This window comes from Coloeus monedula (assembly GCF_965178545.1).
Source record: "Coloeus monedula genome assembly, chromosome: 4".
NCBI lineage: Eukaryota > Metazoa > Chordata > Aves > Passeriformes > Corvidae > Coloeus > Coloeus monedula.
In genome coordinates this window covers 41714230-41741377 of record NC_138784.1, presented here as the reverse complement: position 1 = coordinate 41741377, position 27148 = coordinate 41714230, and the positions used below count along the sequence as shown (strand labels likewise).

General features: G+C 39.0%; 1 protein-coding gene across 3 annotated transcripts; it reads right to left on the bottom strand.

Moving 5' to 3' along the window:
- Positions 1-199: 199 nt before the first annotated feature.
- MDM1 (Mdm1 nuclear protein) lies at positions 200-25282 on the bottom strand. 3 transcript variants are annotated; one of them, XM_082280789.1, is made up of 15 exons: positions 25118-25282; positions 24090-24195; positions 21458-21810; positions 20882-21016; positions 18902-19042; positions 17192-17325; positions 14959-15058; positions 10232-10270; positions 9682-9857; positions 8069-8350; positions 6219-6364; positions 5997-6097; positions 4823-5081; positions 3729-3797; positions 200-1508 (listed from the first exon to the last, which is right to left on the bottom strand). In XM_082280789.1, the coding sequence occupies exons 1-15, from the start codon at positions 25271-25273 to the stop codon at positions 1402-1404; spliced, it is 2304 nt and encodes a 767-aa protein (XP_082136915.1). In that variant the 5' UTR covers positions 25274-25282; the 3' UTR covers positions 200-1401. The 3 variants fall into 3 exon arrangements, with proteins under 3 accessions (XP_082136915.1, XP_082136913.1, XP_082136914.1); XM_082280787.1 differs by lacking the exon at positions 25118-25282 and adding an exon at positions 24661-24753; XM_082280788.1 differs by lacking the exons at positions 14959-15058; positions 17192-17325; positions 25118-25282 and adding an exon at positions 24661-24753.
- Positions 25283-27148: the final 1866 nt, after the last annotated feature.

The window sequence follows — 27148 nt, the reverse complement described above, 5'->3', positions numbered from 1 at the left end:
CTGCTTCGAGTCACCATATGAAGTATCTGTAGTCAGTTATGATTTCTAGTGTCATCATATCTAGCTTTAATAAACTACTCTCTCTGAGGTAACATCTTGTCTTTCTTAAGTCCACAGATATTCCAGCTGAACAGGTGAAAGAGAGAACTAAACAGTGAAGTGCCAATGTAATGGGCTCTGCCAAATTATCCAGCATAACTTAAAGAGAAACAAAGCAACCAACCATTTTTATTTTCAGTAATATGCATACATAATTGCATACAAAATCAAAATGCAATCAAGTGTGTACAAATTTCAAATTGTTCTTGTATAAAATTTTCAAATGAAGTAGTATTAAAACCTGAAGCCACACACAAAGAACCAAAATACATGCCAGCCTCCTATTTCCTCTACTTCATTTTAACTTGTCGGCATCACTTGGAAAGATAAAATGAGCTGTCAGCATAAATCACAAACACTTTTCACTGTGACAATCATAATGGTATCAGTCTCCCCAAAGAAGGAAACTAAGACAAGAGGTAATTAAAATATCGAAGTCAAGAAAATAACATTCTTTTGAATTTACTTAAAGAGATCACTACTCCTAAATACCTGAGTTTGAAGTGGAGCTGGGGAACACCACTGGTTAAGTTGGCTGAGTTTTCTTTTTCTAGAGAAGCTGAAATTAACACTAAACATGGGTCTTAGTCTACAAGACAAGCATTCATGTCAGTATAGCTGACAAACTGCACTACTGTATGCACTGAACTTTGATAGTCATCCTGGCCAAAAACCTGTGGACAATGAACAAACCCTAATGCTTCATGTCCTTTTCTTAAACTCCTGTATGTTCTAAGTTAGTGTCATTAAGAAATTAGAATTTTTTGGTAAAAGGTTAAAAGCAGTAAGTAATAAAAGTAACTTTTTGTTACAGCGCTGCGTTATGCTGACAATTCATACAGTAACATAAACACATATACCACTGCTGCCCTTAAGATAACTCGATAAAATAAAGCAACTGAGGTATTTGATGAACAATGGCGTCGCCCCTGAATACTGTTCTAGGTCATACTGCATCACTACAGCAGAATACCCTGAAAAGTAACACACGGGTTTCGTAAAATAATTATTATCTCAGTGTCAAAAGGTGCCACTGTAAAAAAAGTAAAACTTCACATGGCTGTTGTGACATAGTGAATTAAGACCTAACTCCCAGATATAAAGAACATAAATTTTCAGCATCATCAGTTTAAAATATTTAATATTCAATTGGGATGGCAAGTCCTAAAACTCGGGCCACATCAATGGTAAGTGAAAGGATGCTGTGTGAAACCTACAATCACAATTATTTAAAATGTACACTACAAAATGTACAAAATACATCATTTTACAGAATAGTTTCTAGACAACAGGTAGGAGAGACTATGTCTTGCCCCAGAAATCCTTCCTCTTCTGAGCTCGTTCCAGTATCTGAGACGCTAGAGAACTAGACGCTGCCGAGCGAGCAGAAATCTGAGACAACCTGTCATCTGTGGGGAAAGCAGAAGGGAAAAAGTAAATAGGACGATTAAATATATATATTCAAACACAGTTAACATATTTTGAATATTTTTATGCCCTCTTTCACAATGGATGCTAAAACAGTAGCACAATACACTTCAATTCAATTACTTGGCAACCAACACGCTGAAGAAGAACCTCACAAGGAAGCCTCTAGTATGTTAGTTAAGAGATTGACATGGCCATCTCTTGAAAAACTCCAGAATAAGATCCCTGTATTCACCTGGGAATTGCCCAATTCTCCAAGTCATCTTGACCTTTACTCTCCTGTGTCAGCAGACCTCAGAAATTGTTCCTCTGCCACTGAAATCTATATAGACTAGACTCTGGTAATGACATTCTTGAAAGCAACCCACTGCTTCAAGCAAAGCAGACAACCTTAGAATAACTCGACTAAAATACCAGAACCCATGTTGCCAAAAAGAGCCCTTCTGTGCCACATCCAGCTAGGTTGCCAAATCCAGCTAGTGTGCGAAAAGCTGCTAAAAGGAACACGTTTTTCAAGAAAACAGAAGTTTACCACAAAGACAAGAAGAAGCAGGCTTTAGAAATACACTTTTGAAGGGTCTTCCTTTTGAATACAGGGTCCACTTCACACACAGTGTAATTCCTAAAATTAATCAGTCTCAATGTTGCTTGCCTGATAAAGCACATTATAATTCTTTAACAGCACCAAAATGTTGCTACAGGTCTGTAAAGATGCTCTCTATGAAAAACGACCTTAATTACACTCATTCTCCTGCAATGGATTAGAAAGAACTGTGTCACTACTTTCCAGACCCCTCACCAACAACAACAACAAAAAATTCCTACACTCAATCCAAACACCACCGGTATTCCGTCAGTGTTTGAATTAACTTTTCAGTAGAGTTTCTAAATTCTTAAAATACAGTGATCCTAATAGCCTGCAACAGGCTCACACATTTTGTATAACAACTATATTCCCATGTATGATAAATTGCTAACTGCACTTCTGCAAATAAGACATGTCATTGGATTAACTCCCAGGTTTGTATGTATATGAACAAATACAGACATATAAAATATCTGTGAGCTGGCACATTTTGCCTGTTTCTGCAAGTTCATACATTACCACTCAGCTTATAGGGAAAAATAATAAAGAAACAGCAGCTACAGCATTTAATCTGTGTGCAGCAAGCTGGTGGGGAGCTGCAGAGTACTACAGAATTTTGCATGTTTTATGTAGTTGCACTGAAGCTTGGCTGAGCCATCTGCACCACCCACATATTTTTCAGCCAACTGCAATGAGTAAAACAGAGAATCAGTCTGAGCCTTGGTTAAAACCCAAGGAGCAAAGAAGCGCCAAGGGGTACAGAAACAAGCTTTGGGTTGTTCTGGGGTATAACTATAAATAAACTGCAATCAGATATAAACCTGCTCTGCCCATACTATGAGCTGAACCAAACACAGGTGATTGCAACTAGCACAGCACCACACCAGGCTCGACCTCAGACACCACACTAAGAAAAAGTGTATAGCAGATACAGTGCCTTTGGCTGGCTAATGCTACTGAAAGAGTTTATTTTTGTCTGCCCACAAAAAAGCCAAGAAGATGCAGCTGTGCAATGGCTGCTCTCCCAGACTAACTTTAAAACGAACATTAAAAAAACGTCAAAACAGCAATCAGAATGGCAGGATGCCATAAGCACCCCTAACACACTCAGCAGAGGACAGGTGGGAAAATTAAAGTCAGAGGGATCATTTTATGTTGCACATCTGGGGCTAAAGTCTCACGGGCAAAACCCTTATCTTAAAGTTTGTGGTACCTTTTAAGTTGCAACCAAAGCTACTCCAGCTGCAATATGGGCTGTGTTGCAGTTTCCTTTAGTTGCTATCAACACCAAGGCTTAAAAATGTGTGGGCAGGAAACAATTTTAGATATGGCACTAAGCAAGCTATAGTAACCATATCAAGAGCCACAATGGTCTATTAATTTTCAGCCACATTTAATGGTTTATTCGTATTACCCTATACCTTCATATTCATACTTCAGATAACTAGGTTGAACATGTTCAAATTATTTTGATGAAAATACACTGTAGTTATTCAGGCAAACACATAAACCACTATTACTTACTGCATTCAGAAACCTCTCACATTCATGCAAAAGTTAAAATTTATTTAGGTTACATAGAAGATATACAGTAATACTTTGGGACAAGAAATACCTTCATCATTACGGTTTCTTTCCCGAAGGGGCAACTGGAAAGTTCTCACTTTTGGATTGCCAAGATTCCCTAAGACAAAAAGCCAAAAGGCATAGTTTTGAATCATTTCAAAACAGACAAAGGAAAGTATTTCATTTTAGAACATTTAAAAATATTGTAACATTATTTCCAAAACAAGAGTCTTATAAATAGCACACCTAACAAGAATTCTACCAGGCTCCTTTACCTTAAGACACTCCACTGTATTCTTCTCGAGACACCGCTCTTTGGTACCTGCTGCAAGTTACTTAACGAACTGCACTCAAGGTGCAGAACTAGAACCCAGCACCAATTCTAATCTTTCTGAGGAAATTCTTCTGCATTTCACCTTTCCACTTAACCTAACAACTAGTTGCTCCATTCTAGTATGGAAATACTACTTTTTAGCCAATCTCTATAATCAAAGGACCAAGAATTGTGGGACTTTACGCGGCTATAGAAAGTCTTTCTGGAATGGAGACTAAGGGGACAAGGAGTCTTGTCTTTATCAAATTTACATCCCCAGTACCCTTGAACATTGTTAAAAACTTTTGAAATGCTTCAGTACAAATCCCTCCTCAGCCAAGAAAAGGTTTTTCTCAATATCCAATAAACCTTCTAGAGATAGCTTTTTTGTTTCCTTATCCTGCAGAAATAATTTTAAGGAGCTTATCTATCAGAAATCCACAACTCTCGCAAAATAATGCTACACCATAAAGGTCCCAGTTACACACCACAGACAGCAACTGCAGCTGGAAAAGTGTCACAGCATCCAGTTGCAGTTTAAATATCAAAACTTAGAGTTGTTCATGCTAAACCAAATTATTCTCATGACCAGTATTTATTAAAATTAGTAAGGCAAAATCAGACAACGGAATCTGAAATGAAGGTGGGTGTTGAGCACATTTCCTCAGCAAGACTATCCAACCATATAATAGAAAAGCTTTTGTTTACAAACAGCACATTCTCTGTAGAAACTGTAAGGCAGCAAGCTCAGCATCTCTTGGCCTGAGCACTGCACAGTAGTTATCTACATCCTGCATCCCTCTAACACGCACTTAATAAATAAAACCCACCATTATGCTGGAATTCTGGATCCTTAAGAGTCCCTTGAATACGATGAGAGGGACTCCAGCAAGGCACAGAGCAGCTTTTTGCTGACGTCAGCACAGAAGTTGCAGAGGACTGCTCTTGCTGGGCTGAAACAAGAGGAACTTGCTCACCACCAACCCTGTTAGGAGGCCACTGATCCTGCCTAAGTGGCAGAGGATCCACAGTTCCCAGCCCAGCAGGTGGAGAGTTAAAGTGTGAAGTGGCTTCCATCTTCACATCAGGCTACAACACAATAGAAAGAAAAAAAAAGGAAGGATCAAAAAAAGCACAAAACCACAACATCTCATATACAGCCTTCCAGTACAGATCCTCACATATGCAGCAAATGTTGACTTTACACTGCTATACTTCTCAAGAAAGTACTAAAAGAAAAAGTATTCCAAGCTTGTGAGACAGTGTAAAGAAAATCTGTTCCTAATAACAAGTGTTTAACACGGACTGAAAGTAATCTAATCAGGTCAAACCAAGAGCTTATTTTCTGAAACTGTGATTTTTTAGATTTTACAACATAACCAACTTCTCATGCAATTGTGTCTGCTTCTATTACAGAACTTACTACAGAGGATGTATGCAGTTAAATGGTAGCTCTCTTCATAGAGAGACCAAGCACAACTTGACAAAAAAACTATCAAAATTTTGAGGATAATAACTCCTAAATGTTCCTATTTTTCTTTTAGTAATTATGCAAGCTGCAAAGTAAAAGCAGCACAAAAGTCAAGGAAAGGTAGAGTGATACTATTATGGCACATTGACCTATGTTTTACATAAGCACCCAACCTCTCCCTCTTGAATTTCCTCCAACTCAAGCAATGTGGAGTTGTGCCACGGTGATGTCAATGGCTACAATAAGGGGAAATCCTACTGGCAACCTTTTTATTTTTCTGTAAACAGATCCCACACATTTAACAAAAAAAAAAAAAGTGAAGTACATCTATAATCTCACTCCAGTAGCATCAACTCCTTTGACACCCCAAAAGAACTATTTATTCAGACACACCCTTTTTAGCCACAGACACTGACAACTTTAAGACAGCAAATAACAACTCAAGGAAAAGGTTTCTTAAATGAATTATTCATTATTACTTAAAAAGCACATTCCTACAATTCATAATGGTATGAGTGTGTTCTCTGGCTCACCTGGAAGGACCTTTTTTTTGAAGGGTTTGTTGCTAAATTTTGCTTTCTCTGAGGTGAAGATGAAGACTTGAATTTAGGAGCAGACACTAGATCAGTACCTCCTATTGTATTGGAAAAGATGAAAGATGCCTTATTACATTAAATAACCTAATAAATTAATTCAATTATGTATTTTTTTCTTTAGTTCTTGAAAGACTGCTTTGCATTTAGAAGTCTTTTTACCAACAGCTGGGGTAGTGCGATCATGATGGGTCCTCAGAGTTCCTCCAAGAGCTCTCGGCTTCGGAGTAGGACGCCTGCTGCCTCTCCTTGAGGATACAGAAGAATCTGACACAGCTGCAGATGTGTTTAATACTAAGGCATTTTCACTGAAAAAAAAATGAGTAATGATTAAAGGATTAGTTAAGGAAGGACTCAGGAGTCTTGCACTCAAGCTTTCTGCTTCTAATCCATTCCTACAATGAAGCCTAAGGCAAGACAGTTAAGGCCTTAACACCCCAAGCAGCTAAAACATCTGCTTGCAAAGGGGAGTCCTGGATTCCAGCCCTTAATTTAGTTTCTGTATTTTAAAGAGTCTCAAGCTATAAATCCAGGCTCCCTCTGTCCCAACAAACCCTGAATGTATGCTATATGTGAATGCACTATACGGAGGCTCAACAAGAGGGCTGCAACACTTTGAACCTGGAAGAACTTTGAACATGGTTGCTACCTTAGAGGTGGGAGTGTGGGTTTGACATTCTTCAGTCCATGTGGTGGAACCGAAGCCAAATATACCACATTTATGCAAACACTATAGCCCCCAGGTCATTAAATATACATCATAATATGATACATACATACATCATACATTATATATGTATATATAATATACATCAGCACTATCACTCCAGTCTTCTGCCTGCAGGTGCATTTCAAAAGGAGGTGGCAGCACACCCACGCTACAGAGGAACCTGATCCTATCAGTGCATGATAAGACACATCTAGGCAAAGAATTCCTCATTTCTAGCTCTCAAGAAGGTGTGACATGCAAGCATTAAGCAGCTCTGCGTGGCTGAGTCCAGCGCACATCCCAGAACACACAGAACCCCACTGCAAGACAACAGAAAATTGACAATGTCAGAGAAATCTATGAACTAGATAATCTCTACAATTAAATAGAAACTTAGGAAGACTTCCAGATGATGGTTTTGAAAGCATGCATTTAATATCTGTTGGAGACTAACATCTCAAGTTTTCTTTGCTTGGGTTTGCATACACAATATTATCCCCAATGGAGACAATTACAGTTTCTTACCTTTCATTAGTGCTGCAACACCACAGACAAAATGCAATGAGGAATAGAAAATGTGTAGCTGACATGGTTACGAAGGTCAAAACTATTCAGAATTAAATGTCTATCAAAGTTAAATATTGTTCGACAAAAAAAGGTATGCAAAATTTGTACAGTAAAAAGCCAGAGACTTCTGAAACTAGATACAATTTGGATCTCTCAAATACAATACTATGCACATACTGAGCTGATCTCTCATTATTTGTAAATACCCCTCCGTGCTTAGTAACACAATCACCAGTGATTACTGGATATTAGTTATTTTTCTCCCCTAAGTCCTTTATCTTAATTTTTTTAAGAAAAACAGATGCCTAAGTACAATATTAGCACATATCCTGTCCTGTCAATTCTACACTGTCAACTTGAAGCAAATTTTGAGTTTTAATTTTCACTAAACTTGGCTGCTGTGTAGTGAACAGTCTGTTCTAAGAGGCCCATACTGCAAATGTCATAGTTTTGGAGAAAAAGATTAGAATCATTCATGAGTCTACAAACCTCAGTCTTTCAAGTTAGAAATGCAGTATTTTTAATGATAGATCCACTTCCATCAACCAGATCAATGTCTTAAACCTTCTCATTCCTTATCATACTGTTGAAAACAGAGGTACTGTCACACCAATTTACACTCTCTTAAATAAATCTGATTTAAAAACAAAAACTAATTAACCTACAAATTTCTGACCTGTTAGAGGAAATATACACACACATACATATATACAACCAAAAAAAAGTTCAGTTTTACCCTTCAGCTTCCTTATCTTCTTTGGCATTCTTACTGTTTTCTTCTAGTTGCTGGGCCATGACTGCAGCCTGTTCATCTGGCTTTTCTTCCTCTTTCTCTTCTGTTGATTGTTGATTTCCCCTTTCTTCAGTACCTTCTTGTTCATCCCAAACTAAACGTCTTTTGACTGGAACAGTTAAAGCATTTGACATGTCTTTCTTTGTGCTGTCCTGATGTGGTTGTTGTCTGGAGCCAGGTTGCTGTAGCACTTCAGGGCTTGCTGCAGCCTCTTTTTCAGAAACACTGGGTAAGAAAAAACACAGCATTTTGTATCACTGATTTGCACAATATACATGTCTATACAGAACACATTGATCCAGTTCAGTTCTTTGCAAGCAGTACAGCTCAGACATTAAAAAGTGGTACAGTTGAGATGATGAATGGTTAAACTGCCACTGAAGTTTTAATTGATGCTTAAGCACATCCCATTTTCAAACCAGATTTTATGAAAACTCTTGTTATATTACCATTTCCAAAAATGCAATGTAAATTAGGGCTGTATTTTCAATTTAAACAACATTATGAGAAGTACTCAAAAAAAACTATTTCCATACAAGGGACTGTCTGATGGCATAATTTTGAAAGTCAAGCAGTGTAGGAAACTCCACTTCAGGCACAACTTTTGAAAGTATTAAACTCTCAACTACTTACAGAAATCAGTGCATAGAAATGAGATCAGTAAGAGGATCTGTATTTCACAGAAGAAAACAATCCAGTAAACCAAAAAACTTACACTGTATTTAGTATCACATATTATGGTGTAATAAATGCTATTTTACATGTCATCACCAAACCCTTATTAGAGCTACTCATGCAAAAAGGGCAGATCTGTCACACACACGTAAGAAAGGATGGCACATACAGCAGTGTACAGAGGACTACACAGGCATCCAGAGCACTGTTTTTAAATATCAGATGACCTTCTACTAACACGTTAATTCTGAATTTTCCTAGCAAGGGATTTAGTATCTGCCAGTTCTGACAGCCTTCAAAGAAAAGAGAAAATGGATGCACACCTTTCCAGTTCCTAAGTCTTCACCTCTGAACTAAGCAGACTCAACCACAAAATTAGTTAATCCTGACAAGAACATCGATAATATCTGAGTAGGCAAAACATATTTCCTATCATTCCAGTGGAAAGGACATTACTTCAGTATGCCTCAGTGCAAAATTCTTCTGGACTTGATGAGACTAAGGTTGCCACACTAAATATGCATTTGTGGAGAGTTAAAAAGGAGAAACTTTCTCTACTTTTAGAAGAGTGGACTGTGCCTTGTTTTTCAATTTGAGCACTTATCAACTGACATATCTGTGAAAAGGTAAACTCCCTCATCTGTTCCAGAGAATTTACCTATCAGAGAATAACAGAACAGCCCAGGTTGGAAGGGTCCTCAAAAGACCAACCAGTCCAACCCTCCACGAGGAAAGGGAGCCTAGGTGATTACTGAGCACCCTGTTCAATTGTATCTTGAATGCAGTCAAACATTCAAGATCACGCAGCTAGGCTAAGCCTATATTCAGCATTTTGCTCAGTTTCAAAGCCGCAAAGTAACAGGCAGGAATGATGATCTTACCCTGCAAGATCTAGTGCTCTGATGTTGTTGCTGATTCCTTCTTCCGAACTGGAAGTTGAGGACACATCCCAAAGACTGTTATTATCAGACAGGATCTGATTGAAATGGTATCGGGAGAAGTGTGTTCCTTCTACTCGTTGCCTGTAAGCCTTCGCTCTTTCTCGAAGCTCTCTCACCTACACATCAAGGTTTCATAAGTTGCACATCTGTTTAAATTTCACTATTAGGCTACTATAAATATTTGCATTAGCTACTGGCAGCTAGAAGAGAAAGGTAAGTTTACTCATAATACAGGGCCAGCCACAGCACAAACATTGCATGCCACAGTACATGTAAGAAGCGGAAAGCAAAATTAATTTATTCAGGAAGCACAAATTCAGTAAGCATGTTTGAGCCATGAAGCCAAAGCGAAATTGTCAATTATTCATTCCACGAGCACAAAAATTTATGCAGCAACTGTGAATACGTTTAGTGCTGGATTCTAGTTTTTCCATCAGCGCTCAGACACAGTGCTCCAAACACTGAAAAGAGGAACTTGGATGCAACCAACCTCCATATACCACATGGAATTTAGGGTGTTTTGAGATGCCTAAAGGGAAGAATACAGAGTTATTTTTAAATTTCTTATTTTTCCTCTCAACACTCAAGGGTGATATTGTTATTATCACCCTTGTAACTTTACTTCAGTCTAAGTAAGAAATTAAATACTAAAAACCTGTCAACATAGCTCTATGCTGCCTCCCTGAGATTCAATAAAAAGCTCTCAAACAAGTACAGTCAGCACTGGCATTCCACCAGCTTCTTGCCAAGATTGAGGAAATTAACTTAGATTTCCAAACATCAACACACAAAAATACATTCCCCACTAATTTATGATTCAAATCAACAGATCTACATGCATGTGATAACACTGAATTTGTATGCTGCAAACACCACAACTGTCTAGCTACATAAATATTAGTGAAAAGTTAAGATTAATACAAGAACTCTGCGTGCTATTGTATGCAAGACACAGCATTAAAATTATTCCTTCTAGGCTATCAGTAACTGTAAGAATGAGATACAAAACTGTTCAGCTCCCAGTTTTACTCCAAAAGAATAAAAGTGATAACCCCCCTCTTCAAGGAGGGTTACACCATCATTTTTACAGTTAAGACCATTTAAACACTTTCTGTCTTGTGTCCTTCATCCAAACACAAAGTGAAATAAGAAAAAACAAAACCAAGAAGTTTACATTTAAATTATTAAAAATAACTTCGTGATATCATGTGAATTCTGACTTACTAAAAAATGGTCCACAGGAAATAAGTATTTTATCAAAGAGCAGGAAAGTAATACTGACATTTCCTCTACCACATTTTCATAGCTTTTCTTTTTTATTCTTCCTTCATGATAGATTTCACATCATTCCTCCTGCAAGGAACAGAGTTAGTGGGCTAAATTCAGCTAATCCCACTAAAAGTAACTGGATGCAGCAAATGGATATCCAGCTAACATCCCACAACTTGACCCACTAAACTTCCAAAGAATAGCCCATTAAAAATACATGCTTGTCGTTTTCAAAGGAGAATTTAAAGTTTGATGTGCAAGTGATTTACTGGATTACTCACTTTAACTAGAGGAATAAAAAATTAATTATAATAGCCAGAACAGAAGGAACATAAATCCAGAGCAACAGTGTACTGCAGGGGGAGGAAGAATACTAAGTCTCCAGTGAATTGTGAAGAAGTACAAAGGACAACTGTCTCCTTCAGCGACTCAGCAGGCAGCATTAACTCAGCAGGACATAGGCCCTAGGGTCCTACTGCGATTATGAATTGCCCACATTAATTTTTCAAAAGCATAATTGGAAGAGATTTTTTTTTTCGTTTGATTGCTGAAAAGCACCCTTAATAATAAATTGCAGAGAAGCAGCCTACAAGTAATCACTATGGCCAAGGTCACACCAGGATTCCATTATGGCATTTGCCTCTTTGGACTCAGAACTTCAGAAAGTCTGCTTTGGACGCGAAGTCACCCACATGCAGTCCCAACTAAGGGAGAAACAAGACTGGTTCAGTTGGAATTTATCATCTAATCACTTATGCTAAGCAAGAAATGTTCTGTAGGCACCTTTCATAGGGGTGAGTCTCAATAACCCACCAGATGCAGAGATTAGATACACTTTTGAGGAACATTTCTCTTCATTAGTATGAGAAAAGATATGGAATCATGTGGAAACCAGAAGGACTGTTGGGCAGCCTATACTGTGAATGGCCAAAGTACCTCTGTTACTTTACAACAAAATGCACTTGGCACTCTTTTTCAAGTTATGCATACTTGCATTAATAGGCTGTTAACATTTCTCAAATGTCTGGATTCTATTTTATCTCACTATGAATGAAGTATGTTATTCAGTCCTACATGTTACAGAATCATAGACTATCCCAAGCTGGAAGGGCACCACAGGGATTATCAAAGTCCAATTCTCAGTCCTGCACAGGACACCCCAAGAGTTAAACCACGGGCCTGAGAGCACCAACCAAATGCTTCTTGAACTCTGACATGTTTCATGCTGTGGCCACTTCCCTGAGGAGCCTGTTCCATTGCCCAAACACCCTCTGGGTGAAGAACCTTTTCCTGATATCCATCCTGAACTTCCCCTGACACAGCTTCGTGACATCTCTTTGAGTCCCGTCACTGGGCACCACAGAGAACAAATCAGTGTATGCCCCTCTGTTTCCCCTTGTGAGGAAGCTGTAGATGTAAGGTCTCCCCTCAGTCTCCTTTCCTCCAGGCTGAGAAGACCAAGAAACCTCAGCTGCTCCTCATATGGCTTTCCCTCAAGGCCCTTCACCATCTTTGCTGCCTTCCTTTAGACATTCTCCAATAGCTTTATACCCTTTTTATATTGTGGCACCCAAAACTGCCCCCAGCACTCAAGGTGCTGGGATCCCAGTGCAGAGCAGAGCAGGACAATCCCCTCCCTTGCCCAGCTGGTGATGCTGGACCTGATGCACCCCAGGACACAGCTGGCCCTCCTGGCTGCCAGGGCACTGCTCATTTATGTTCAATTTTGCCTTGACCAAGACCCCTTGGTCTCCAGGCACTGCTCTCCAGCATCTCATTTCCCAGTCTGTATGCACATGAATTCCTTGTCTTGCTTTAATTGCACACATGGCTTTGGCTTTACCCATTAAACTGTCCTCATCTCAACTCAGGAGGTTTGTTAATTTTACCCTTCTGGTTTTCTCCCCCACCCCACTGTGGGGGAGTGAACAACTGGTTATGTGGGGCACAGTTCTCTCCTGGGGTTAAAACATGACATATACTCACACACATGTGATTTGAAGTCTAACAGAGAGAGGAGAAATTCAGGTAATTGCAATTTTAAGTCCCTTCTATATGAACTCCTACTAGGATCTAATGTAGGTATGCGTACATGAAAATGTGTATGTAATCAAAGCACACTCCCACTCATGATCCATAAAGTATGTTATTATAGTCTTAAAATATATGTGGCTCTTCCAGCTACCAGAATCCTTCACTTAGAAGGTCTCAAAAAACATAATCATTCTTTTTTTTTAATTCTTCATGCCTACTGCCATGGAACTTTTTGCAAGTTTCCTGCAATTCCCTTTTCAGCAAAAAAATCTCTGTGGAAAAGCCTAATGCACCCAAAACACATCCTGACAGTGTGGGAAATCCTTCATTTTCATACACTCTAATTAAATGCCACATGTAAAGTTGAACATCCATCCTCCACTTGCAGTCTCCTCATTCTTTCCCTCAACTGTACTGCAGTGACTCCTCCTAGCTGACTGTGCCACAAACACACTATATCCCAAGGCAATGCATCTTTAGTTGCCCACCTTTTAGCTGCTTACCAGCCAATTGCTCTTGAAGCTGAGCACTGCTCCTTATTGGTTTGAATGTTTCACAATACAACATCAACAAATTAAAGTATTATACACCACAAAAATGACATAATACTCTACAGAAGCATTCAATATACCACTTGGGCTGCATGCCATAGTTCACAACATTTTGCAACCTTAGTTACAGTAAATCTAAAGCATGTATCAATGCATATAAAAATTAAAATATTGCTTCTTTTCAGTCCTCTAACATCCCCTTGAGGCTGTTTACACAGAATGGATTATCTCATCCATGCATACACAAAATCTGATTATGAATCATCTCATACTTTAATATACTTTAAATATTGATACCTATTTATTATTGCCTACTTTGTATGTATTCTATCAATATTTCTTTTTTCTAAAAGGAAAATTACTTGCTAGATTAAATCTAGCAAGAAAACACAGAACTGAAAGCTACCAGACTATTCCTGCAATTCTCAGAGAACCTTACTTTCAAATTCGCAAAACCCAGCACCCCAAAACCATTTGCTTGAGTTCTACCTTCCACGTCACCATGGACCCAACTGATGAGGAAACTCATATTTCCAAGTATTTGCCACACAGGTAGCAGCACAGTGTCTCACAAAGGCTCCCTCTATCAGCTGGGAGAAGACCAAGTCGAGTCAGTGAAATCAGAGAGTTGCAGAGCAAGCTCTAGCAGTTTCTTAGCACACTATTAATGGTTTTGATTTCCTTGACTAACTCAGGAAATCACACTTAATAATGCTAAGAAATGTTGTGGTCTTGAAGCTACGCAGCCTTTTCACAGTTCTGTCAAATGACTTCCTATACAGTATAATATGGATTGCAGTTTCTGAATGAACTACAAGAAAATACACAGATTGACTGAAACTTGCCAGAAAAATTCTCAATTTTATGTTGTGTATGACTGAATTCAGCTGACTGCTTTGAATGGATTCAGCATGGTAAGCTAACAAACTGAGCCTGACTATCAAGCCAACCTAGGCTGATACATACGTTGTCCTTTTCCTTTTTATTCTCTTGGAATCTCCTATCATTCAACTCTGTATTTTGAACACTTCTGCTTGTTAAAACTAGGCTGAACATCAAGAATAAGATTACCTGTCACAAGAGACTCTGTTCTGAATGATCCTGATTGTAAGGAAAACAAAACTTCTCCCTCACTTTGGGTGTGACATTAATACATTTTTTCAGTCTCACCATCCCTTTCTTTTTTTCTACCTGTTTTTCTGACTTGTCAGAATCTGTCTTTGTATACTCACCTTTGGGAGCTTGAGTCATTAGCATTAGAATCTCAGAACTGTATCTTATAAACACCACAATTCAAAGTTTTTTCATCTAAAAATCAAAATACAAAGCATACTCAGGCTTCAGATTTTCTAAGAATACTCACCTGGTTGTGAGCTTTACTCTTAATACGAGACCAAACTCCATCTTTGTAGTAATACTGGGTTGGAGACAAAAATTTTGACCTATATTCAGTGTTCATCTTCCTAAGAAATCAGGAATGATGAGAAAAAAAGAAAGTGAAGTTTGATATCCAGAACACTCTTTAAGAGCCCTTTTAAAGTTACATCAACAAGCAAAATATACCTGCACCTAAATGCCAGTGAGATGCAAAAAACAAATGCACAAACAACAGCTCAAACCAACACAACTAGGAATGCTGTGAAAAATACTCATTCACAGCTGGTAGTCCTTCAAGTAGTTTCTCCTGTTGTTTTTTTCCTTGCAACACTTCCACCAGAAGCTTTTGCCCTGACAAGCCAGCCAGCAGAACATAACACACACATCAGCCTCAATTACTTCAATGCAAAGTGTGGGACCTTGATTTAAGTCACTGATGAAGGTACATTTAAGTAAAAATGCCTGGTTTGGCATTAACGCGTCTGAGACATTTCCTCCTATGAACTCCACTTTAAAGGCGCTCTGCATATGGGTGGGGTGAGCTGCTGGGGCTGGAAACATCTGACTGCCAGAACACTGGTCAGTATAATTCATCTGACTATGTCCTACTGGCTTTGATCTTCAAAAGACCTCAGTACTTGAAAAGATGGGTTCATTTTTCCCTTCTGCCACACACATACAAACAGAAAAATTAACATCATCTAACCTATAGCAGGCAATAAGTAGTACTTCGAGTCCTTAAGCACTCAACTGTGGATGTATCAGCTTAAATCTAAAGACATTTTTGGATTTAATCATGCTTCAGAACATTACCAACTTAATTCTAATATATTCAGCACTGGGTGAAAAAGCCCTGTTTTTCAATCCTTCTTCAAAAATAGGTCATAAAAGCCTAAAGTCAGAGAATAAAATGAACCTCGTAAAAACAAAAATACCAAAGTCGAAAAACCCTTTATACTCAAAATTTCTTTCAATACATCCCCTTCTTTAAAACTTTAAGACAGAATTCCTTCGCTTTTGGTTGCAAAACTAATGGATTAGCATAAAAAAACACAACACTGCTATCGCAGTCAGCCTGCTGCAAAAGCAGGCCAACACAGCTTGCATGCAAGTAACAATCCTGTCTGCATATTGAGAACTTGCACATTTTGACAGCTATTTGCCCAGTGATTTTTTAAGAAAATTTTGTCTTGTGCTACTACACTGAAAGCATAAGAGGCAGAAATTTGCCCTTAGATGAAAAGAGCCCAGCAAATTATCAAGAATTTTGCACATTACTCACTGCAAAATTGACTACAATCTACTGCAAAGAGTATGAAAACCAAATAGTTAAAGGTTTCAGCTATACTACATCCACTCACTTTTCCACATAGCAATTTTATTTCATAGAATTTTGGGTGATCATTTTGTAATCAATTCTCAACATCCAACAGCATTCAGATTCAGGTAAGTCTCCTCTCCCATCTTCAATCTAATGCCTTAACACTGTCACGAAGAATGAAAGCAATTGCTGGGGCATACATTAAGCACAAACACAGGAGAGATGCATTAATCTAAGCATTTTAAAGGCTACTTCCTGGCTTTTATTTCTCTTGACATATCTCACATGTGTATGAAATGGAAATATGAGTTCAATTCCTGCAATGTAGGCATGTGGCAGAAAAGAAAAGGTAATTCAATAGCACTCAATAACATACAATGTCATTTCGTTTCCATGCTTCTCAGATTACTCTACATGGGACAGATTTCTTTACTTCCCTCTACCTCATGTGTATGCTTTTGTTACTCAGGCACACAAGGTCTTACAGACCAGGATAAGCAGACATCAAGTACAATCACCACAACTTTAAGGTGTGGAGTAGGCACAGTAGATAGAGCAGTTTGAAAAGTGACTATGACTTCCAAAGCACTTGCTGAAAGTTTAGCTGCAGCACTGCACTGATTTTATTTCATTCATGCTGAATTTACTAATACTACTGTTACTGCATCACAAGGTTCAACTGAACAGAGTGGTTACAAAGCTGCCACTGCCCAGAGAAGAGGATGGAAATTAACACCAGATTTAGACGTACCCACAAGAAGCTCAATCTCAGTGCTGCAAGGGGCATTTGCCCCTGCAACTGCAGCATGCTGTGGTTCAAGGTCCATAGTCCATCATTCTAAATACTAGGCTGCTGCACACCTATTCACTAGTCTAGGTTTTCCTATTTTATACATACCCACGACTTGTATGTAAAGTGAGGGGCTTTGGACTGATATGCTGCTTATTATTTTGTTTAGGATGTTTCTGTTCTGATTTCCCTTGTTTTGCTGCATCTTCTGCTGGTTTTTGAAACGGTTCTTCCCTCTTACTCTAAGGCAAAGATAATTTTAAAAATACCACATTAGCTAACAATCTGAAAACCCTCATATTTCTTTTGACATCAAGCTCTGGCAAATAATTAATTTTATTTTAGTGTTAGCTGTTTTGAATATTTAATGCAAACGAGAACACCACATTCTTTCGTTAACACAAAAATAAACTAGCAAAATGCCAAAGTTAAGACTGAGTGCAACATTCTGTTGGTTAGATGATCCATTTTGTCCACTTTACAAAATTAATTTAACATGAAACACAGAAAGAAAATAATATGATACCTGCGCATTCTAACCTGAGTCCAAAAGGCAAATTTTTAAATTTTTTTATTCTGTTTTATATATGTTTAGATTTATTTGTTTGGGTTTTAAACCAAAGATTTTGTTTTTCCTGATTATTTTAATCTTTTGGAAATCCAGTGCATGACTTCTGATTCTGCTAGAGATCTTCACCGATACTGTTCAAATTCAATTTTTTAAAAAAAAAAGCCCACCATAATCCCCCAAAACTTTTTCAAGATATTCATCAGAGATGAGGTATTGGTATAAACAGCCAAATTTTTAGACACTTCCACAAAAATTCCCTTCTTATGACTTCTCTTACTTCATTTATTAGCTGCTCTCAAAAAACAACCTGAAATTCCAATACTTAAACCAGACAAATGCTTCCTGAAAGCCTCAGGCTTTTCAAGCTTTCTTCATATCTACTTAAAGAGGCAAAAGGGGACATAAAATTTCTCATCCCCAGATGGGATTTAAAGAACTGGACAGGTCTGAGTTTTAAATGATGAAACCTTCAAGCCAACAATCCCCTCAGAAGCACCAATGGCTTAAACTAAGCCAAGGCACTGCATGTTAAGTACACCTTTTGCTCAGCAGTGGTCCTAATGAACACCCTGCCTGACAATGGCCCTTTCTGGTCTATCAGCAACAGAGATGGGTAGTGAGGAGACTTAGATTACTGGGAGCATCAAACAGCTGGTACAACCCAGCCCAGAAGATACCTAAAAAACCAGAATGACAGTTTTATGGAACAGGTCCTAAGGGAGCTGACTCAGAAAGGCAAAAAAGGAAGAGGTATGCCCAGTGGAAGCAAAGTCAGGTGACATGGAAAGAATACAGAGATACTGTTTGCCACTGTAGGGAGAAAATTCACTATCTCTGATTTATGACATTCAAAAAATTCCAGACCTCCCACCTAGCCCTACTGCACACCAAGACACAACACTGGTACCAATGAGAGTATAAATCAGAGATTTAGATTGCAGAAGCTATTCTAATGACTAAAAACAAAGTGTCAATAGGGAACAAAAAAAAATAAATAAAACTACTTCAAAACTCAGAAATTTAAAACTTTAAACTGAAAAATTGCACTACAGAGACTACAGAACCCCCAAAGAGCAGAGCTGTACAGTATTATTTTCAGTCTTTTACAGCAAAACCGCTACTGAGTCCAGTGTCACCAGCAACACTAAATAATTTCAACCTAAACCCACCCCCTTATAGATTAGATCAAAACTGCAGAAGTACTACTGAAGCTTTTCTTTCAGGGAAGTATTTACTTGTTCACACACCAGCAATTCTTTCTCTTCTGAACCACCTCTCTCTTGCGGACTCTTAAGAGGAGACCCTTTGGAATTTCTCTCAGAAGCAGTTTCAGAAGTAATTGCAGGAGATTTAACCAGAGGTACAGATTTCTTCGTGTTGCAAATAAGCTGTGCGGGAGAGAGAAAACAAAACAAAACAAAAAAAAAGTGTGATTTGTTTACCTTAAGGCTAAATTTTCAAAATCTGATAATTTATTCACACAAATACATCACATATGAACAGAGTGACAGTCATCTGTACAAATACAGCATGTGGAGACAAATGAACTTCTAGGAGAAATTCAAGAGAAATTTAAATACATTTAGAAGTGACCAAGCCAGACACAATTAAATCTGTGATCAAACACTGTTCTTACTGAAGTTTACTATGAGAAGTTTGGTTTGGTTGGTTATTTTTTGTTAACCTTCAGAGCTGTATGGAGGATCATGGTTTTTTAAAGGCATGCCATAAAACTTCCATATGAGTCCTCAGTACATGTCCTGTCCATAAGTAAGAGAAAACTGCCCTCAGTTTTAGAGCTGGATGCTTACAGCTTGGGCAAATAAAAATCCACTCTTTTTCAACTAATGTAGTATTATAAACCAAGGTAGAGAATTTGCCTAACAGAGTATTATCTCCTCATGGGGTTCCAAATTTCAAGACTGCGCCATACATGAGAAGCATGCATTTTCCATAGATTTGTTGTGAGAATTTAGGTCTGACTTATAATCTAACTTGGATAACTTTGATATTTTCACAGAATCTCTTCAAAGGAAAGGTATTGTCAGTATTAAGGTATATTCTCAGTCATATCAATGGTGAAGAATATCAATTTGTTAATATGTGTAACTTTTATCATTACATTTTCCCTAAGTCCTACTTATCCACGATGTGTAGAGCCTACAGACTTATTCTCACTGCTTCTTACTCTGTATGAGCTGTGAAAAAAAGTCTTTCTTCTGAAAAAAGCACAATGTTCACAAGCATTAATAAGGAAATTATCAAACTGATTGCACACAGAATCAAACAGAATTCTCTTTGACATTTTCCATAAGGTGACTTTCTGGGACCTGCCTCTTCCTCAAAAGGTCCTTTGGCTTCTCTATACTACTGTCACGTATTTCAGTGAGTTTTCATTGCATAAGCGGCTGCTGGGAAACATCCTGCAGTACATCCACCTGCTTGGTACTCCAACAGAAAAAGACAGGATAGTGATTATCTTAGTCAACAACATTTATTGCCTCTGAAAGCTGTTACTGAACAAACCTGCCACCTGAGGATAAAAAGAGCACACCATCTCTAGTAATCGCACTAACACATATGCTTCTAGTGAAGAAATAGAAGACAAATGCAGAAGTGCCTATTTCACACTGTAGAATGACCAAAAGACTGATCCTAGGTCCTGATCCCAGCAACAGTTAGTTAATTGAAAACACAAAGCAGTCTCACACTCAGTTACTCTTTGAGGTCTTGCTAGAAATAGCAGCATTTTCAACCCTACAAAGGCCAAACACTCATGAGATGTATTAAAATGTCACAAGAGTATCTTAAAATCAGAAGACTCCACTTTAAATACAAGCTGTTGTCATGAAAGAATAAAATACTAGAGAGACACACTTTATGGCTTAGAAGTGTATGTGCACAGAGATGGAGACTGAGAATAGGAAACTGGGGCAACACAAATAAATTAATGCAAACAGAAGAACATGGTCCTGTTAGAAAGAATGAAATGCAAGGCCTAAGGAGAACAAATTATTAGGTCTGAACACAATACAGAATCACATGGAAACAAATCCAATTATACTACACTTTTGTAAAGGGAGAGAGAAAAAAAAATCATGCAACAACATTAAAGTTTGTTGTTCCCCCACCAAAAGAACAAAAAAAAAAGAAATATTTTTGAAAGGAAAACTTTGCTGAGACATAAAAAAAAGTATTAATTTGCTTTTTGGATTTTATAAAGTTACCTGTTCAGCTGCAAGTATCGGTGACTTTTCATGAGGACTCTTCCAGACAAATTGGCTTCGATATTCAGAATTTCTGGGGAAAGTTTTTAAAGGTGGAATATATATGTCTGCTTTTCTCTGAAGGGCTCTGTGAAACTGACAAGGTAAAAAAAAAAAAAAAAAAAAAAGAAAAAAAATAGCAATGATTGTTCCCTTTCCTACAATGTTTTGCTAGTCAGACATCTTTCAACACACACTTTCAAAACAATGGTTTGGGTTTTTGTTTCAAGAACAAAATGAATTGCTAAGTACACTTTCTCATTATAGTCAACAACCCCAAAAAGTCTATATATTATTGGCTAAATCTTTGTTTAACTGAAATTAGCAGTGATGACACATGAAGAGCAAATTCCTATTGAATTAAGTAGCACCAAAATCTGATCTCAAGCATACTGTTCTCCCAACAAAGAAGCTACAGCAGAGTATCAAAATACAAAACTAAGGAAAGAGTTCAACAAGAGAGTCTCAGCATCTGTGCAAAATTACTGTTAGTAATTTTTAGACTGGTCAATTAAAAAAAAAAAACTATTCCCTTACCCCATTACCCATTTTTTCTGGTTGCTTTTTTGGAGACGAAAATGTTTCATTTTGATTTGGTGGAGCTTCAGAGGCTGATTTTGTCATGATGTTCTCTGCAAGGGCAAGAGCTGTTTCACCACTAGAATCTACCACATGTGATTGAACTTTTGGGGGGAGTCTGGGTCCTTCTGGTGTTTCAAGTTTTTCCTGATTCACATTATTGTTGTTGTGGTCAGTGTGCAACTCTGCATCTTCAGTTTCCAGTGGGTCACTCAAATCACAATCTGCTGTCCATTCAAGGGACTTCGAAATCTGTGGATTATGGTAAGGTACCCTTCTCTTGGAAATGAATTTTGGTTCTCTCGTGATTCCTGAGAAAAAGCCGTATTAGATTTAACAAAAACATTCACTGAAGACATAATACCACTCTATAACAAGAATAAACTGAAAGTTTATCATACAGCTGATTACTAGAAAGCATGGTTTTAGTATCTTGGAGCAGTGACAGACTATGAATTATGAGCATGGCTGTGAAATTCTGTGTTCTTTCCTATGTGCAAATTATCTTCCTTCCACTGAACAGACAGGAACATGGTGCTCCAGAACCATGTTGGATTAAACCCTATAAAGCAAAAATGTCCCCAGGACAATCCTGTGCAAACTGATTCTGGGAGCTAAACAACAAGAAAACTAACATAGCCAGTGAAAAGAACATGGTTCACACAGATACAGAATAACCAACCTGTGGGGACAAGTACGCTACAAGCACTTCTCATCACCCATGCACAACACACCTTGCTCAACAGGTTCCCTCTGATTGTGACAGATCACTATCCACCTACAATTTAAGACCATCTCAGATAACATTTTGCAGTATGAACACAAAAACATTTCCAAAAATAGAAAAATATTTTGTAACAAAACCAGCTATCAAGTTATTTCAAGAATTGCTGGGCTTTACACAGGCAGGTGAAAACAAAATTACCCCATCATTTCAAGAAGAGTATTGAACAAATGAACACATTTGAAGAGGGAAATCATAATTCACTTCAAAGTGCTCAACTGCAATGGAAAAATTAGTGAAAGCCCCTAACTGGCTGAAAAAAAGTATCTTCCATGAGAGGGACACTCCCATCCCATGAAGAAGCAATGTAGAAAGCGAGAACAACCTATGGTGAAAGGTATACAGAATGTCCATATGTCTGACTACACATATAGGATAGGAAAATCATTACAGTGGTAAAGCACTGGAAAAGCAGCCAAAGGGCACTCCAAGCACCTGCAGCTGTCAACTTTTTGGTGAAATGTTCCAAGTGATTCCTAAAATTGCCAATTATGTGATTCAACAGGAAGAACCGTAAGTAAATTATCAGTAACAATCTGCAAATCCTATGAGGTACCAAGAGTGACATTTAAAGATGTAGGTGCTTAAATGGCCAGAAAAGAGGTGGGAGTGAAAATTAACACAAATATGTAGAGAAACGACAGCAGGCATACACAAAACCATCATTACAATGTGAGAAAGAGGAGAAGCTGCTGCATTGCTAACTTATGAGTTTACTGCAAGGCTTGTAAAATTTGCAGTTTAGTTTGACTGGAAAATAAGCATAGGTTGCCATTTTAAAAAGAAGTTAACATGCTTAGATGTTTAAGCATTTCAGAATTAGTGACAATTATAGTCCTCAATAAGAGGTACCCATACACAGACCCATGTGCTAGGGAAAACAAGGATAAAAAAATACGTATTTTCAAGTAATGGAAGAAAGCAGTAATAAATACATAAAGCAAAATCTTTAGCAAGATTAAATTATTTATTTAAATGTCTAGCACCTTGACTAAAAAAAAATCCATATTGCCGGTAGTCAGTTCTTAATTACAAGGCCGTAATTTACAACACTTAGTATTGTAGGAATGAATGCATTGTACTCTAATTACACAGACTAAATACTGCAGCTGCAGTGAACAGCACGAAATTTTTTTAATCTGCCTTGTGCCACTACAATAATTACTATTTTTTACCACTCCTTTTCAAAGCACTGCAGTTGTCGTCCCTTTTCAGCTTACTCTTCTTCCTCAACTCCTTACAGTCCTTTCAATCCAAATGCTATTTCCTTTTTCTTCCCCGCATTTCCCTGCCACGATAACGTCTACAATCCTTAAATCCTACACTACAGTACCACAAGGTTTTCAGTTTAGTGGTTGACCTTCTCTTTTAGTTAGCTGTACCTGTTAGGTGCATAAAGATTTTACTTTATCGAACTTTGCCCCAAGTTAGTCTCCCCTTAAAAACAGAATTTTATTTACTTTTTCCATACATCACAGATAACCCAATACCACCCTCTACACACTTTATATGGGTTAACACTGCACCTGCATTTCATGTTCGGATCTTGGCATATGCTGCATGTCAGAACTACTTTTTTCCAAGGTTTATATAAATAGCACTAATTGAAAATAAAGTTTCAGTGTAGCCATAAAGAATATAGAGTTCAAAAACACACTCTAGATGATGACCAAGACTATACTTTTAATTTAATTACAAAAAGCACAAACTGTAAACACCACCAGTTCACTGTGGCCATGCACTCATTGCTGCAAACCTTTGCGGGCCTTGGCTGCAACCAAGGGCGCATTTTTCAGGGGCACTTACCAAACTGATCCGACCGAAGTCCTGCCCACAAGGATTTCTGCTGTTGGGATGGGCTACCAAACTCTGGGCTTCTCCATTTGAAGTTTCTCTTGTATTCACTCAGTCCCTACAGCAAACAGAGAGGAGTCTGTCAAGACACCTGCGCATATCCTGCTTCACTGCTCCTGCCGGTAACAGATCTCCGAGGAGGGAAAAACACCAACACGCTGCTGCAGGATGAGCTAAGCTGGCAGGTTGCTCTGCATCTTCCAAACCCACCCCCATCGGAGAACAAAAAGTACTGCTGAGAAAACGTGGAAGCATTTCATGCACCAAAAAAAAATATAAAATTTAAAAAAAACAAAACCAAAAACATGTCTCTTACGTCTTCAAGTGAATGGTTTCAAGAACAAACACAGCCTGGACCCGCTGTCACCGCACGACTAACCTCCTTCTGTCTTTATTTGCCGGTGCTGCAGCGCAGGGGCCTCCCCTTTCCCGCTACCCCAGGACCGGCCGCAGCCCCACTCCCGCCGCCCTCCGGGCCCGGGGCCGTGTCCGGCCCGCCGGGCCCCGCTCCCGTCCCGCTCACCTTGAACCGCACGGGCATGGCGGAGCCGCGGCCACCGCAGCGCCGGGCCCGGACCCGCCACCGGCCCGCCTCCCCTGGGCTCGCGGGGCGCCTGCGCGGCGGCCGCCTAAGGCGGGCGGGGAGCGCCCGGCCCCGCCGCTTCCCCTGCCGGCCCTGCCCCGGGGCCGTGTTGGCCGCGCGGTCTCCGCCTCCGCTGGCGGCAATGCTCCCGCGGGCTGTTTTCGCCGTGTTGCCCACATTAAAGGACTGATCCCCCGCGCGTGGCAGGGTAACGGTGCTGTGCGGCCAGCGCTGCGTTTCTGGGGAAGCACGACGGGCAGGCACCCCGTGCTAATGCATCGCAAGGCTGGGGGGATCTCGGGCGCCTTGTTACCAAAAAACCCGCGTATCCACGCATGTAGCTTTATGTTGGTACAAAAATAGCGTTTCTAGAAGGGAAAAACCCCAAGTTTCCTACCCTTCTGGAGCCTCTGCGATGGCGTGCCAGCTGCCGGTCCGCCTTCGCCACCTCACCCGACCTCGCCACCCGATCAGGAGATCCTAATCCACCTTCTTGTTCAGCTGTTCCCTCGGGGGTCGCTTTTCCGACTGCCTTCCCCCTGCTAATCTCCATCCAGACTGGTTTTGACTGTATCACATTAAAAAGAACGGAGAGGGCTGTGAAAAGAAAAGTGCACGGACAGACGCACCGCCCGAGAATGGCCAGGGCGGTCTGTTTACATTCAGTGTTGCCCGTGGCTGCCGACCCTCCCCGTGTTCCTGTTGCCAGCGCCTGTTCTGGTCGCTGTTGCCTCTGGAGCAGTGAAAGCTTCCTGAGCGAGGGCTTTGTCAGCTCTGCCTCTGCAAAGCGCCCTGCCAGGCACGGGAGGAATGTCAGTGCCAGACCCACTCACTCAAGCAGCGTCTAGGTCCGGTGGGACCCTGTGTAACTGGCCAGCAACAATTTTTTACTGTCGATGTGAGACAGGAGAGAGCACCTATCTGTAACGAAACGCTTGCGAGCAAAGTAAAATATTCTTCTGCGGTGCGAACAGCGGCGGGGGAAGACAGAAGAAAGGTCCTGCATTGATACTGTTTCCAAGTTTCATACATCTTTATTCATGAGTTTCAAGATCAAGGCAATAATTTTTGGTATAATATACTTGCCGATTACACTTGAAACTGCTATGTCCACCATATAAAGCTGTTTGTTTTGTTATTATAGTGATTTATGTCGTAATGTTCAATCAGGTCTAGTTCAGTACATTTTCTAAAGTAATGCGCAAACTTGCTACAGAATGTGAAAAGCCAGCTGGCAAAAATACAATGTTCAAAATACATATTCCAGGTTTGCCAGGAATCTTTCCTCTCTGATATATATATGGAAACTAGGCCAAATGTAATTTCCGTATGTTTTTAGGGTGTTTTTTAATTACCAAACTACAACAATGCTTTTATAGATGGTTTGGGGCTGTCTGAATTTGGAGATGGATTTGATTCTTTAGTGCAGAAACATAGTAGGTACAGAAACACCATGCTGATATGCATATTATATTTCTTCATGTCTCTCTCTTTTTTTTTTAAATAAAACACAATAAATTATCCTGAAACAATGGAATTCACATCCGTCATTATGCACTGATTGATTTAAGTTCAATTTTAGATCTTCTCCTTATAGCTAAGAGATAGGAATAGCTTATGTGGGGAAAACACTTTAATAAATATGTCAACCATTGAGCTTTACCTCATGTTTTTTATCACTGCTGATGTATACCAGCCACTTCAGGTTCAATGTATACACATTACTGAACATACAGTTATTCAAGAAAATATGATGTAAAAATACTAAGATGCTTAGACCAGTGACAGTATTTCCATATGAGGGTTGAATAAATAAATGATTAAATGAATAATGAAAACAAAAAATCTGTCTGTACAAAAAGTTGCACTGCATTCACAAACTCACAGTCTGGAAAAGTAGGAAAGGATTGTTTCCAGTTTTCTGGAACATAAACCTGCAGGGACTGATGTAGATGTGCATCCCTCAGTAACTGGTCTGTATAATTTATTGGATCCTATTGTTTGAAGAAATAAGCATTTAAAGCTTGTGTTGCTACATTACACATCTAAGAAGTTTTGAATTCAAGTCACTTCACATGTCTGTAACACTTGAGAGGTTGACCATCTTCCTCCTTTATTTCCTATAAAGCAAATATAAGTATTTTAATTTGCCTTGCTTATTCTTATTCCAGATTTATATTATCTTGTTGCTGTTCTTCAAATTAATCAAAAGATGCAGTTTCCTTTGGTAAACCACATACAAAAATTCTTTTGATTTTTTTTATAATTTCAAATGAGTAATTTGTCACCCATATATTTTTTCACACTGTTTGTTTTCCCATCAGCTTCACCACATCTTGCTACATGTCCAGACCTTGATCTTTGTCCTTTTCTGTCTCTTGACCCCAGCACTCTTGAGTATTGACTTCAAGGTTTGAGCAACTTTCAC